Source organism: Osmerus eperlanus, chromosome 19 (genome assembly GCF_963692335.1).
Source record: "Osmerus eperlanus chromosome 19, fOsmEpe2.1, whole genome shotgun sequence".
NCBI classification, from domain to species: Eukaryota; Metazoa; Chordata; class Actinopteri; order Osmeriformes; family Osmeridae; genus Osmerus; species Osmerus eperlanus.
In genome coordinates, this window is record NC_085036.1 from 11,774,322 (window position 1) to 11,788,667 (window position 14,346).

The window sequence follows — 14,346 nt, forward strand, 5'->3', positions numbered from 1 at the left end:
GTCATAGTTGGCTGCAGACGTGGCCTGGCTATTTTAAATACCTTTGTGTTATATTCTACTTCTGGGTAAGGATTCTAAACATAACCATAAATCACATATGACACACACACCGCACACAAATATACACACACCACACACACACACACCACACACAAATACACACACACAAACGCTCATACGCTCTGTGTTTACAGAACATTGATGTTGATGAACCTGTGTTAAGCCCTTGAGCATGTCGCACACACGTTCTGCTCTGGGCTCTGGGGAAGATTCTGCCCGAGTACTCCAACCCCAAATAAAGACATAAGCCAGTGCATTGTTGTTATGATCCTTCTCCAGGTGTCACGCCAGGGAAGATAAACAGCTTCTCGGTGGCCGGTGTTTAGGAGAGCTTTCCAAGGGACAGAGTCCAGGTAAATGTTTGTGTTATGTTGTCATGCAGTGTTATGGATAAGCCTGCGGAGGACAAGACTTGGAAAATATATCTTCCTAACACGCTTCCCGACAGACGTGTGTCGTAAAGCACGTTAAGATGTTAAGCATGTTAAGATGCACATGTGTCTCCGTGTGTGTGTTTCAACTCCAGACCTTCTAATCTGCGGTTTCCAACACATTCTAACCCTGAATCACAACAGCATTGACAGGTCGCCAGGGAGACATGTGTTTCTTTTGATCGAAACGTCTGATAAATGAATCTAAAGGTGTAAAATGTGTGTATTCGTCAGATGAGAGCGGACTGAGGGCATCAGAATGTGTGTCGGAAGAACTTGTATGTATCTTGAGGTGCATGTGTGTGTCTGAGTGTGTTTGACTTCAGTGTGTGTGTTCAGAGAGTGTCTGCATCTTCACAATATGTATGTGTTTCTGCAGAACATGTGTGTGCTTTCAGTGTGTGTGTGTGTGTGCGTGTTCCTCACACGTGTCTCTTCACAACTTGTGTGTGTGTGTGTCTTCTCCAGGAAACAGGAAACACACAGCCAGTATCATACAAACATCGGAGCAAAGACAGACCAAGCGTTTATAAAGGTACTGAGGCCTCTTTATTGCCATGATCCCTCCTGTTCACAGTACATGAACAACATTTACTAACTTCAGCTTCTCATGAGGGCATGAACAGGTCGGAGGAACAGCGTCACTGCAAACTGTTTCGTTGTGTGTGTTTTCAGATACATTCCCATGGCGTGACATTAGTCAGTTCAGCATCAGCCTCTTAGCCATGGCTAAACTAAGTGCATAACATGTAGGATCCTCACACGTCATGCGCCACAGCGCCCCCTATCCTTCACAGGGCACATGGCATCAGTGGAAGGAGTGATTCTACTCGAGCTTTACTCCAACACTAAACAGCCCGTCTAATCACAATGGCCACAGACAGAACTGTTTTCTACACGAGCGACAGAGGGATGACACACCAGAGCACGGCGTCCCAGCATGAGGTTAGCGAGGCGCGAGCTACGACCGTGTTCGTCCTCAGGGACGATGGGATGTCGTCCAGTATAAGGCAAACAAATCAGGACAACTGGAGAAGAACGACATAGTCGTACATCTCACATAACGAGATGGTCAGGAGCTAGAAAAAGGGAGTGTGACTCTGGGTGGAGACTGTTCGTTTCCGTGGGATCATGATGTAGCTGATAGGCTGATAGGCTCTGGGTGAGTAGACCCTAGCTAGATGCTGTCTGGACGTAGGTGTGAAGTGGTGTGTTTGTCTAGTATTTATAAGTTTCTAGTGCACTGAGAGCATGTTTGGGAAATATCTCATGTTTAAAAAGGAATTATTGGAAGTTGTGTTTTCGTGCTTCAGATGGTTATGGTCCAAACAGGAAGAAGATTATAATACTTCCGTAAACTTGCAGACCTCATGTCTAACTGAAACACAGTCCACTCAGACATATCCTCATGGCCCTCCTGCTGAACACACCTGCTGCCTATCTGTACAGGGCGGGCCCACTCCCTTCATTAGGAAGAGACACAACCAGAGCTTACAGAGGCTCAGAACAAAACCTGAAATATCGTCCATGTAACTGTCCGTTTAGTCAACATTTTACGACTGTTGTTTTTAGTTCAATGAATACCGGTAAAGTGTTGCTCTGTAGTTACACGGCAGTTGTAACCTTAGAGTGATGCAAAATATTGCTGTGGAGTTACTTGCAGGTTCATGTAACCTTCATGCAAAGTTTTGCTTTGTAGTTGCATGATAGTTAAGGTAACCTTGATGTAAAAGTGTTGCTATGTATTTTCCTGTGCCCTTGATGTTAAGTGTTGCTGAATGGTCTGACCAGCCTGCATCCTCTCTGGGTGAACAGCTGGCCCAGGGGAGCCACTGGTCAGCTGACCCAGGGGAGCCACTGGTCAGCTGACCCAGGGGAGCCACTGGTCAGCTGACCCAGGGGAGCCACTGGTCAGCTGACCCAGGGGAGCCACTGGTCAGCTGACCCAGGGGAGCCACTGGTCAGCTGAGCCAGGGGAGCCACTGGTCAGCTGACCCAGGGGAGCCACTGGTCAGCTGAGCCAGGGGAGCCACTGGTCAGCTGACCCAGGGGAGCCACTGGTCAGCTGGTGTTTGGTTGGTTGTTGGTTGTTCTCAGAGAGTCAGAGTGCGTCCTGTTAAGGCATTCCTAGTGGGTGTAGAAGCCTTCCTAGATGAGGAACTAGCGGTGGAGCTTTGAATGAAACAGATCGGTACTAGAGCAATCGGTACTAGAACAATTTACGCAAAGCAGTATCATTTTCAAGGTAATACTATAGGCTAAGAACTTTTCTGAAATGTTGTTCCTCGTGTCTTAATGTCTACAAAAGAGATACTGTTTCGTTTCTACTTTCCAGACCTTATTCATGTCCTTTTGCAAGAGCATAACTTTTCTCTCCCCCCCCCACCCCCCTTTCCACCACTCCCCCCCCCCTTACCCCACCCCACCTCCTCACAACTAACAAGGAATTCCACATTGGCAAGATTAATAAGTTATTACATTTTATACATACATACACACATACAGAGGGGAGCTTGGAAGTTGCCGGGCATCGTTTTCATGTTTGAACAACTTCCTACAATCTAAAGAACTATACAGAACACAGTTAAACAGAAAATACTCTCATCCCTCATCCCACCCTATGGCCCAGGCCCCAGGGGACTCCACCCTTAGAGACAGCACACATCAAACAGCCCCTGTGGATTCCTGGGCTAATGTCTGTCTCTCTGTCTGCATGTCTGTCTGCATGTCTGTCTGCATGTCTGTCTGCCTGTCTGTCTGTCTGCATGTCTGTCTGCATGTCTGTCTGTCTGCATGTCTGTCTGCATGTCTGTCTGCATGTCTGTCTGTCTGTCTGTCTGCATGTCTGTCCGTCTTTCTGTCTGCCACACTCTGGAGGGCAGACACAACCCAATACACTAAAAGAACACAGAGCACTTCAGCTGTACATGTCTTCACATAAAGATAAATTTAGATTTATAATTTAATCAGAGTTATATCATAATCTGCTGGTACCTGGTAATCACAGTGACTCTAAATTAAAATTACAAGAGGAAGTAAAGGAGTATTTACAACAAAGAAGAGCGTCGAGTCCGAGTGACTGGCGATTGTTTGGCATCCCTTTTGGAGTGTTGAATGTGTGTGTGAACGTGTTAGTGTGTGTATGTGTATGTGTGTGCGCATGCGTGCATACACGTGTGTGTGTGTGGTTCTGCAGGGTGCAGGAGAGCTGCCTTGGCCTCAGTCAGCAGACAGTGTTGAAGGAGAGCCATCTGGTCTCACCTTTGACCTCCCATTGTTTCTGGCGTCTTCAACGCTGCACCTGAACACAGGGTGAGGGGAAGCAGAACAAACCCACGTTCACATTTCAAGCAAATCATAACCTGGGCGCGTTGAATACGTCCCCCTGGCCCGTGCTGCTATGCAAAAAGTGCGAGGAGAAAATATTGCAGCGACACACACAAAAATACTGGAGGGCGGAAAAGAGAGTTCCTCTCCCACACTTCACATCCCTCCATGTTAAGCCACACTTACAAACACGGAATAGTCTCTGAAGACATCAGCCAAACACAAAACATATTTTAATGCAAATGTGTAACTATAATACTCTTTTCTAAAGGACTCTGTCCGTTTTAAGTTAAATCCCTACATCGTTTTTTTTTTCTTCTGTTTGTGGAGGAATTAAGAGCTGCAAGACAAGGCTCAGTCCAGCAGGGGGCGAACTTCTCTTCAGTGTAGCTGCTACAGTCATCAGAGGAAGAATATGAAGGTCAACTCTCCAGTCACAGTCTCATGTACAGCCGAGGTGTATCGTTGCGACATCTTCTTCATTCATGTCACAAATCCTCGCAGTTCCTCTGAAGAAAACGTCCCAAAGAATGTCGACCTCGTCAGCTGTACTCCATCTGAGTCATGAGAGATGGGAATCTCTGTACCGATCCGTCTGAAGGGCCCAGAAACACTCAAATGGTACTGAGGAGTCTCCCTGGGGGCAGAGGGGGAGGGACAGTGACCCGAAACAAAGAGACCCGGTCCCTTGAATGAGGCTGCTGAGCGAGGGGTCAGTGTACATCACTCTGTCTTTTGAAGCAGGACCGCGCCAGCGGCCATCTCATTGTCAGGCCCTCTCTCCTCGTGTGATCCACAGCTGAGCTGCTCTCCTGTAGAGGGCGTGGCAGGTAGAGGACTGGGCAGAGAGAGGGGAAGGGGTCTGGTGGTCTTGTGTTCGTCATATGACGTCCGCCTCACATGCTACACAGCATCTTTCTAGTCAGTCGAACTGCTTCGAAAGCAAGCGCTATTCAGCCCAACTTGTCGAGTATGTCAGATAGAAGAACTATGGTGACACACACACGCACGCACGCACACACTCGCACACACACACACTACAGAAACAAGTATTGTGAAGTCTGCAGCCTCTGGGTGGGCTGTATATGTGGTCAGTCCATGAACAGAACCAGGACATGGAAAAATAGGATGGGTGTTGCATACTTTTGAACCCCAGGATCGTCCCAGGGTACTACGGGACAGGGATTATATACAGAGAGGGGCGGGTGCACTTTTGTATACTTATATGTGTCTGCGCACACATCTATTACTGTTCTGGTGGGACATATATTGTATAAAGTCAATGTGCAGTGTACACAGTTGACTTGGTGTGATTTTGTGTGCGTATGTGTGTGTGCTTCAGTATGTGCCGAGCATGCATGCAGCTGTGTGTATGCCTGTGGTGTGTGTGTGTGTGCTTGAGTATGTGCCGAGCATGCATACGTGTGTGGGCGTGTGCGTGTCTATACTGTGTGTGTGTAGACATGCTACTATGTGTGTATGTGTGTGTGTATGTACACATGCTACTGTGTGTGAGTCTGCGTGTGTGTTTGTGTGTGCATACACATGCTACTGTGCGTGTGTCTGCATGTGTGTGTGTGTGCATACACATGCTACTGTGTGTGTGCTACAGTGCGGTGACAGAGCTAGCAGGGCTTGTTGACATTGCACAGCAGCTCTGTGACTTTGATGAGGTGGGCCACCGTGGTCTGGGACTCCTCCTGCAGCCGCTGGTTATTCTGCCGGAGGCTCTTCACCTCGGCCTGCAGCACCGCCTTGTCCTCCTTCTCCTGCCAGGGGGCGGCACACAACAACACCCGTCTGTCAGACCACCATGGCTGGGAGGAGGAGGAGGCTGGGGGGGTGGACAGGGGAGGGTGGGGGTCAGGTGGAGATGGACATGGAGGAGGATGAGGCTGGGGGGGAGGAGCTAGATGTGGGGGACTTTGGGGTGGAGGAGGAGGTGGATGTGAATAAGGTGATGGGTTGGGTGGGTGGATAAGAGGTGGGGGTGGAGATGTGAATGAGGAGGTGCTGGTGGAGGATGGGAAGGGATGAGGTGGACTAAGTGATGGAAGGGGAGGTGGTTGAGGTGGAGGGCGGGGGACAGGTAAGGGATGACTGCACATAAACTGCACAATTACACACAATTACACAATGGGTTGAGACATACAACTTACAGACTCTCTCTTTCTCTTTCTCTCTCTCTCTCTCTCTCTCTCTCTCTCTCTCTCTCTCTCTCTCTCTCTCTCTCTCTCTCTCTCTATCTATCTATCTATCGCTCACTCTCATTGACTCTCAGTCATCAACACAGAAAAACATCAATGACAACCAAATGAACTGTGTACGTTCTTATGGAGGAGATGACAGTTTACTATGGCAACCACCTATTTTGATGTCCGCAATCCAATATCCAAATATTAAATAAATGGCAGGGCAAATGTGAGTGGGTACAAATACAGTTATCGAGTGAGACGAGTCTCAACATATCATCACCTAACACTAGGTGTCACCCAACCTCCAGGATGATCAAATCATCATTTGTAACTTTTAAAATGGTGATTTGCCACAGTGCTTCCTGTTTGCTGGGTGATTTGCCACAGCACTTCCTGTTTGATGGAGGCCTGTGACCAAGAACAGGAAACCACAGCTTTGGGTCTGGCTGAGCAGGAAGCTCTCACACCTAGGCTTGCTGGGCCTGTTGTCATTGTAAGCATATTCCTGTCTGATTTACTGGTCTGAATATCTAAGATGGAACGAGAGGTTTTCTTCAGCCGGGCATGGGGGGGGGGGGGGGGGGGGGCTTCTCACTGTTCAGTGTAGAATGATGAGTTTGGTATTATCATCAATCTGACTCATTAGGGAACTACAGTGTTACCCTTGTTACCCTACTGCTTACAGTATATACCCTAGTATACTTAACTATAGCCTCGCAATCTTAGAATTCTACAGTGTAACCCTAGGAACCATAGTTTACATTTGCAGAGCTGCCAACTCTCACGGTTTCGCCGTGTGACACACGCATTTCAACCATTTCTCATGCTCTCACGCCACACCATTGTATATCTCACGCTGAAAAGGCAACGCCAAACAAGTAGCCAAGCTAACGTTGTAAACAGTAACGGACGAAGCGCAGGTTAACGGAGTGAAGCATCATTGACGTTGCCAACAGCCGTGTAAACTCGCCTGGGGGGGGGGAGTCTGGGGGGGGGGGGGGGGGGAGTCTGGGAAGGGGGGGTGTTGCTACCAAATCTCACACCAAGGTTTTTGGAAAAGTTGGCAGCCCTGCATTTGTGTAGTGGATCCTAACATACCCTAGTAACTGTAGTTTACTAGTGTAACCTAGTAACCGTAGTCTATTCTAGTACAGCCTTGGAAGAACTGGATGGTCGAGATCTAACTTTACACTCTCCACAAAGAAAACGATTTTAGACTTTGCTACAGGTGGCTGTCCAACCTTTCAGATGACCCACTGCTACAGGGAATCCTCGTGTGCTTGAATAACACTCCAGTTTAAGTAAGGACCTTCCTAACATGGCTGCTCCTAGAACTGTCCTGGCCCTCAGGCACCATGACAACCATGCTCACTCTCCGTGGCAGATGGCCAGCACTGCATGATGTTCACACAACGACCAATCACAGGGTCTTACAGGTATCACATGACTGTCCTCTTCCTGTCTGTGGCCTAGAGGAACTAGATTGATGATAATACAGGGTTAATGGAGGTGTTAGGAAAAGGAGGGCGTTTACAGAAAATAACAAAGGTTAAGGGTTTGGCTGTGTTTGGTGTTAGAATTTTTGTGACAAACATTTCCGTTCACACACTTGCAGGACTGGATATGTCTGAGCGTCATGTCTCACGCATAAAAGACCAAGTTGGGTGAATAGCATTTGCACCAGCTTGTTCTGTCTGGCTCGGGACTGAGTCTCACTTCAACTGTGTGAATTTTGTTTCTCGAATTTAGATCTCCCGTTTCCTCCAATTGGTGGTGTGCTTGATGACGCTCTGAAAGATCACTGGAGACCGTCCCTTTGCGTTTTCCCTGGTTCCTTCTCTCCCTCTCTTCTCTCTCTCTCCCCCGTTTACTCTCTCTCTCTCTCTCTCTCTCTCTCTCTCTCTCTCTCTCTCGCTCCCTCTCTCTCCCTCTCTTTCTCTCTCTCCCCCACACACACACCCCTTCCCCAAAATCCATGTATCTTCCAGGTCCTCTTCAGCAGGTGCTCTGTATTGGGTGGTGAGCGTGTCTCTGTGAGAGCAGGTGTACAGGTGAGCAGGTGTGCAGGGCCTCCCATCCCAGAGAGACCCGCTCACTCAGTCACTGTCTGGAGATATGAAACCGTCAGTGGAGGGAGAAAACGGTGCTAAGAGGTCTTGAAAGTAGCGCCCGGTGATGACAGAAGTAGCCCGTCTGCTTGTCAGGTCTCGGAGGAACTGAGATTCTCTGGTGCGTGTGTGTCTGTGTGGGGGGCGGGGGTAACCTATCCTTGAGGGTGAATGAACCTCCCTCCACTCTCACAGTCGAGCACGGTTAGGTCTTGTTTTAGTAGCTCAGGAGTCCAAGCGTTATTGTTGTGTTGTTGGTTTTTTTATGACACAAGAAAAAAAAATCTCATGCTGTATTTGCCTCCACTGCCATTGGTGGTTAAGTGTTGAAAGAGTGAGCTGGGCCACCCCCCTGTGTCCCTCCAGCCAGGGCCCTCACCTCCACAGCTCACCCTGCCCAATGATAAGACAGGTTGCTGGGGCTAGGCCCACCCTGCCCCTACCCTGTATCACCTCCGGGTGTTTGTGTGTGTCTGCTGTACCAACTCGGACTCCGGGGGAGGGGAGCTATGGGTGGGGAAGGGGGTGAGGTTAGGTTAGGCAGGGTGGGGTGGGGTGGGGGGGTTGGGTGGCGTCACTGTGTGGGCAGGATGCTTTGTAGAGGAGGAGGCAGGGTGGGGTGGTTAGGGGGGGGTCAGGGGTCAGGGGGTCTGAACAGGAAGTACCTTTTGCAGGTCGTCCTGGAGTCTCTTCAGCATGGCCTCCAGCTGGGACACCTTCTCCTCCAGGTGTCCCGGGGAATCACTGCAGGGCGGAGACACACACACACACACACTCAGCACACACACGCCTGATACCTGGGGGATTCACTGCGGGGCACACACACTCTTACATACCAGGAGACACTGACTCCAGACACCATTTGGAGATGACAAGATACACAGCAGCCTAAAACAGTGAGTGTGTGTGTACATGTGTGTGTGTACTGTGTGTGTGTGTGTGTGTGAACCACACATACCTGTCCTTCATGTCCTTGATCTTGCCGTCGGTCTGTCCGCTGAGAGAGGAGCCGTCTGCTCCAGACAGAGTCCCATCTCCTGCTCTGCGGTCTGGAAAACGGAACAGTGTTGTCAGGGTCGTGTGGGGTCAGGATGTGAGTGGTCAGGGTGTGTGTGGTCAGGGTGTGTGTGGTCAGGGTGTGTGTGGTCAGGGTGTGTGTGGTCAGGGTGTGAGTGGTCAGGGTGTGTGTGGTCAGGGTGTGTGTGGTCAGGGTGTGTGTGGTCAGGGTGTGTGTGGTCAGGGTGTGAGTGGTCAGGGTGTGTGTGGTCAGGGTGAGAGTGGTCCTGTGTGGTTGTGGTGGAGGTGCTGAGAGCCTCACCCTCTCGTGACAGGGCCTCCAGGATGCTCCTGCAGGCTGAGGCCAGGTCAGAGATGGACTGCCACTCCTCCTCCGACGAGTCTGTGTTCTCTGACAGGACTGGGAGAGGGAGAGGGAGACATGGGCGTCAGTCTGTGTTCTCTGACAGGACTGGGAGAGGGAGACATGGGCGTCAGTCTGTGTTCTCTGACAGGACTGGGAGAGGGAGACATGGGCGTCAGTCTGTGTTCCCCCACACAGAGGCTGTGCAGAGAGCTGTATGTAGGACAGTACGGCAACGCAACAGGATCACATTCATCCTCGTGATGGCCTGGTGAGCTATGACAAAGAGCTGCCACCAGGGGGGGTGTCACCATGCGCTGTAGTCTGGATGTGTGGTGGTCTAAATGTTAATAGTCTAGATATGTGACAATCCATATGAGGTACACTATATATGTGGTCGTCTGTGGTAGTATAGATATAGTATATGATAGTCTAGATATATGCACAAGGTTATACATCCCCTGCGGGTTCTAGATGTGTGGCAGTCTGGATATATGACAGACTAGACGCTGTAGGAAGGACAGAACAGCCTTCCTCTGAAACAAAGCGTGTGGAGAGAGAGAGAGAATGGGAAAGCTCCGAATCCGGAGCCCCCCCCCCCCAAAACACTCATCCGTTGCTGAAAGGATGAGCGTGTGCGCTCTGACGAAACCAGAGCGCTGAATCCCCCAGCCTCCCAGCAGTGATGGAGGGGGAGAGCAGATGGCCTAAAGGGAGCTCCTTGATTTGGGGCAGCCTAAACCGTCCCCCTCCCACCCCCCATCTGTCCCTCCTTTAGTCTGGGGCTGGTAGGGGGTGGCAGAGGGGCGGGGGTGAGAGCTGGGGAGGTGGGGGGAGGAGGGGTATTGGGTTAGGGGGATAGAGGCCAGCATAGATGAAAGACGAGGGACAAAGGGGATGGGGGGGGGTCGGGGGGGGTGGTGGGGGGGTAGAGGAGGATAATGAGGAGAGGGGTTTAGGGGAGAAAGGGTCTGGAGGCTAAAAAAGGATTTGAGGCTCAATTACAGCCGAGGCCACTTCTGAGCAGTAGTAATGGTTGGTTTGGAGCACCATTAGCTCATATCAGCCGCTATGGGCTCCAGTGTCTGTGGTGAATGAGCCTGAGTGTCACCAGGTCCCTCTCCTTCTCCTCCTGCACATAATGGCTACTCTCCCGCTCTCTCTGACGGATCCTAAGGGCCTTGTTCTGCCGCTCTCTCTTTTCACAAGCTGTCTGGGCTGTGAGAGAGGCATCGCTGTCTGTCTGACTGACTGACTGTTTACCTGTCTACCTGTCTGTCTGCGTAACTGTCTGTCTGACTGTCTGTTTCTCTGCTCACTGTCAGTCTGTCTGTGTCTATCTGCCTGCCTGTCTATCTGCTTGTCTGTATGCCTGTCTCTCTGCCGTCAAGTGTCAGGTCAGATGGTGTGTGTGTGTTGGGGGGGGGGGGGGGATACCCACTCTTGGTGATGGAGTAGTGGAGGCTGAGAGCTCTGGAGTTCCTCTCTGCTCTGTCCAGACAGGAGAGCTGGGAGGAGGCCAGCGAGGGCCCGCCATCCTCACCCAGCTCAGCGCCCACCAACTGCACACACACCAGGACAGGATCGGTTACCTCCAGCGACAGACAAACACATCTTGAAATCGATCGAGATCTAATCTAGACCAAGGAACGGGCTGTATTTTTCAACCCGACACAATGCTACGACGACATCGTACATCGACAAACATCTTCTGCGATGTGCCATGGTGAATACAGACTGTTCCCTGTGAAATCAGTTTTGGTAGGCGGGCGTCTGTTTGCGAGTGGGTCCTGCAGGTTGGGGCTCACCTGTTCTCCATCCAGCGGGGGGGCCTTGGGTTTAACGGCGAGGATGAGGTCGGGCGTGGCGTCTCGGAGCTCGCCGCAGTTCTCGTAGACGGGCTCGTCCACCTTCAGGCCCACGTTGTCATACACATGTCTGTCAGGGAGGCAGGCGGGCGGGGTCAGTGAGACCACAACTACGGGAGTCAGGTGGCTGAGCGGTGAGGGAAGCGGACTAGTAATCAGAAGGTTGCCAGTTCAATTCCCGGCCGTGCCAAATGACGTTGTGTCCTTGGGCAAGGCACTTCACCCTACTTGCCTCGGGGGGAATGTCCCTATTTAACATTTATTCATTTAGCAGACGCTTTTATCCAAAGCGACTTCCAAGAGAGAGCTTTACAAAGGTGCATAGGTCACTGATCATAACAACGAGAACCAAAACATTGCGGGTCCCCAAAACATGAAGCATACATTGTGAAAACGAAATAAGTCCCAAAGGGAAGAACCATGAGAGCATGTAGTTAAAAAAATATACAATTAAACAACAAGAACCTCGAAAAGTGCAAGGGTGTACCTGTGTAAAACATTTTTAAAAGCAACAAAAATATATTACACAGCAAGTACAATAGTTCAACTATTACAAGGACACCTAATCTGCTGTTTATGCAGACCGGCTTTTCAATCCAATCTAGGGGGGCCAACAGAATCTCTGAGGCGATCAAGTAATCTTCAGGATTGCAGAGATTTAGGATAAGATTTGACGTTGATAGCTTGAAAGCTTTTTCTTAAAACCCCTCCAACACGTACACACAATGGAGCGGATCAGAGGAGGAGAGGGATACCTGTCACATATGTCCCTGCAGTTAGGGTGTCTCTCCAGGGAGCTGCTTCGTGTCAGCTGGGCGGCGGGGTCTTCTGGGGCCTGGAGGGGGGGGGCCTCCTGTAGAGAAGTGGCCCGAAGCAGAGGCAGGCTGGCGGGGGAGAGGAGCGACGTGTGACCCTCCTCACCCTGGACCTTCTCTGACGAGCGATCCTCTGCCTCCCCTGCATCCACTTCCACCTCTATCATCTCCGCCTCCCTGCCCTCGCCTTGCTTCCTCTCCTCCTCCTCTGGCTCCTCCTCCTCCTCCTCTGGCTCCTCCTCCTCCTCCTCCCTCTCATCCAGCACCCAGGCTTCCCCAGACTGGCCCTCCCCAGGTTTACGTTCAGCATCCTGGATCGCCTTCTGGTACAGCTCAGAGAAACTCCTGGAGGCAGAAGACAAAATCAAAATAATAATAATGAATACATGATTATTATTATTATTATTATCCATAAAGAAGATGTTTTCATCCAAAGCAATATACAAGGGTGGGGTGGGGTGGATTTTAATAAACAAACTATTGATTTGAAGTCAAATGCTCCACCACTAAGCTACACATATTACATAATAATGCATTCATTTACGCTTTCATCCAAAGCAATTTACAGCGGGGATTGGAACTTGCGACCTCTTGAACTGCAGTGAATTTCTCTACCTCTGAGCTCTCCCCCATCCTCTGGAACCGTGCTGTGTGTGTCTGTTCCTCCAGTGCGTTATGGCTCTGTTTTAGCATTCGTCAGTATCACGCTGCTTTTATATAACAAGAAAACCTCCCTGTGCTCCGAGGATGACAAAGCGTTGTTCCTGGCTGTGAGAAACGACAGTCTGGCTGACAGTCCGTACGCTGTGCTGTTGTTGTGGCTGTACGTTCCAGTCAAAACCGAATCTACTAATGAGCGGGTTGTTTTTAATAGGCTGGTAGCTGGCCGTGGTCAGCCTTGTGTTTGTGAGCGAGCTTACGGACCGGGAATACTCTTGACTTACTACTACTTGACTTCATCAAGTGGTCGCAAGTTCAAATCCCACCTGTATGGTATGCTGTTCTGGATAAAAGTGTCTGCTGAATGGAAACTTTATTATTATTTAAAAGGCTTCATGCGCAGCCCCCATCTGGCTGACATTAGGAGGATCTAGGCCTGATGCTACTACAGTGACCTAGTCCTGAGTCATTAGAGACCATTAGAGGAATTGATTGGTGGTGAGCCATCTGGTGTGACACAGTCTAGGACTCACCAGAAACAATCGAGTAAGCTGTGACCTCAGAACGGCGCCCTCCCAATTCATTTGTTCCCCTCCTCTCCCCTCCTCCCCCCTCCTCACCGCTCCTCCCCCCTCCACACCCCTCCTCCCCCCTCCTCCCCCTCCTCCCCCCTCCTCCCCCCTCCTCCCCCCTCCTCACCCCTTCTCCCCCCTCCTCCCCCCTCCTCACCCCTTCTCCCCTGCTAAGCTCTTACCCCCTCATCAGCATTACCAGTCAGACAGCTCACTCTGCTTTACGACCCCGACCCTGTGTCCCTCGCGCTCTCCTTCTCCTCCCTCCCTCCCTGTCTCCTTCCCTGTCCTCTCCCCCTCTCCTCTGTCCTCTCCCCCTCTCCTTCTTCATCCTCCTCCTACCTCTTCATCTTCCCCACCCCTCCCTGGAGTCCTGTATTCTCATCCATCTCTCACCCCCCCCTCCTTAACCCTCCTTCCCTCCCCCCCAACACTAACCCTCACTCCCCCCCCCCCCTCCTCTTTATCACTCTCTCAACTCTCCTTCCCTCCCCCCAACACTAACCCTCACTCCCCTACCCGTCCATCTCTCATCCCCACCCCATTCTCCTATCCTCTCTCTCCCCTCCCTCCTCTCCCCTCCAACCTCCCCAAACTCTAACGATCTCTCCCTACCCGTCAATCCATCTCTCACCCCCCCCTCTCACCCCCCCTCTCTCACCCCCCCCCCCCTCTCACCCCCCCCCCCCTCCTGACCTGCGAGGTTTTCCGTTCTCATCCGGGGGGATGACGGTGATGTGGATCTTGTGAGCGGTGCGCAGCAGACGCGCCCTCTCGTCGGGGCCGAGGTGGACCAGGCCCTGGCCGCACAGCCGCACCACGCGGGCGCCCAGCTGCAGCCCGCCGCTCTCCGCATAGCCGAAGCGCTGCAGCTCCGTCACGAAGCCCTCCTCGCTCATCAGGAAGCCCGGCTGGCCCACGCCGTCCCGCAGGGGCGTGACCTCGCGCGC

At 51.2% G+C, this 14,346-nt stretch overlaps 1 protein-coding gene across 1 annotated transcript; it reads right to left on the reverse strand.

The window, feature by feature from the left end:
- Positions 1–4,034: 4,034 nt before the first annotated feature.
- LOC134039805 (signal-induced proliferation-associated protein 1-like) lies at positions 4,035–14,340 on the reverse strand. Its single transcript, XM_062485891.1, has 8 exons — positions 14,093–14,340; positions 12,105–12,509; positions 11,290–11,419; positions 10,923–11,043; positions 9,440–9,538; positions 9,080–9,170; positions 8,787–8,865; positions 4,035–5,587 (listed from the first exon to the last, which is right to left on the reverse strand). The coding sequence occupies exons 1-8, from the start codon at positions 14,293–14,295 to the stop codon at positions 5,444–5,446; spliced, it is 1,272 nt and encodes a 423-aa protein (XP_062341875.1). The 5' UTR covers positions 14,296–14,340; the 3' UTR covers positions 4,035–5,443.
- Positions 14,341–14,346: the final 6 nt, after the last annotated feature.

What these genes read in the sequence shown, in the direction of transcription:
- LOC134039805 (XM_062485891.1), bottom strand. Translation starts at nt 14,295, where the DNA reads ATGAGCGAGGAGGGCTTCGTGACGGAGCTGCAGCGCTTCGGCTATGCG. An exon ending in TGCAGGGACATATGTGACAG is followed by an intron (nt 11,420 to 12,104) that starts GTATCCCTCTCC and finishes CCTCCCTGACAG; the next exon opens with ACATGTGTATGACAACGTGG. An exon ending in TCCAGGACGACCTGCAAAAG is followed by an intron (nt 5,588 to 8,786) that starts GTACTTCCTGTT and finishes GCCCCCTGGCAG; the next exon opens with GAGAAGGAGGACAAGGCGGT.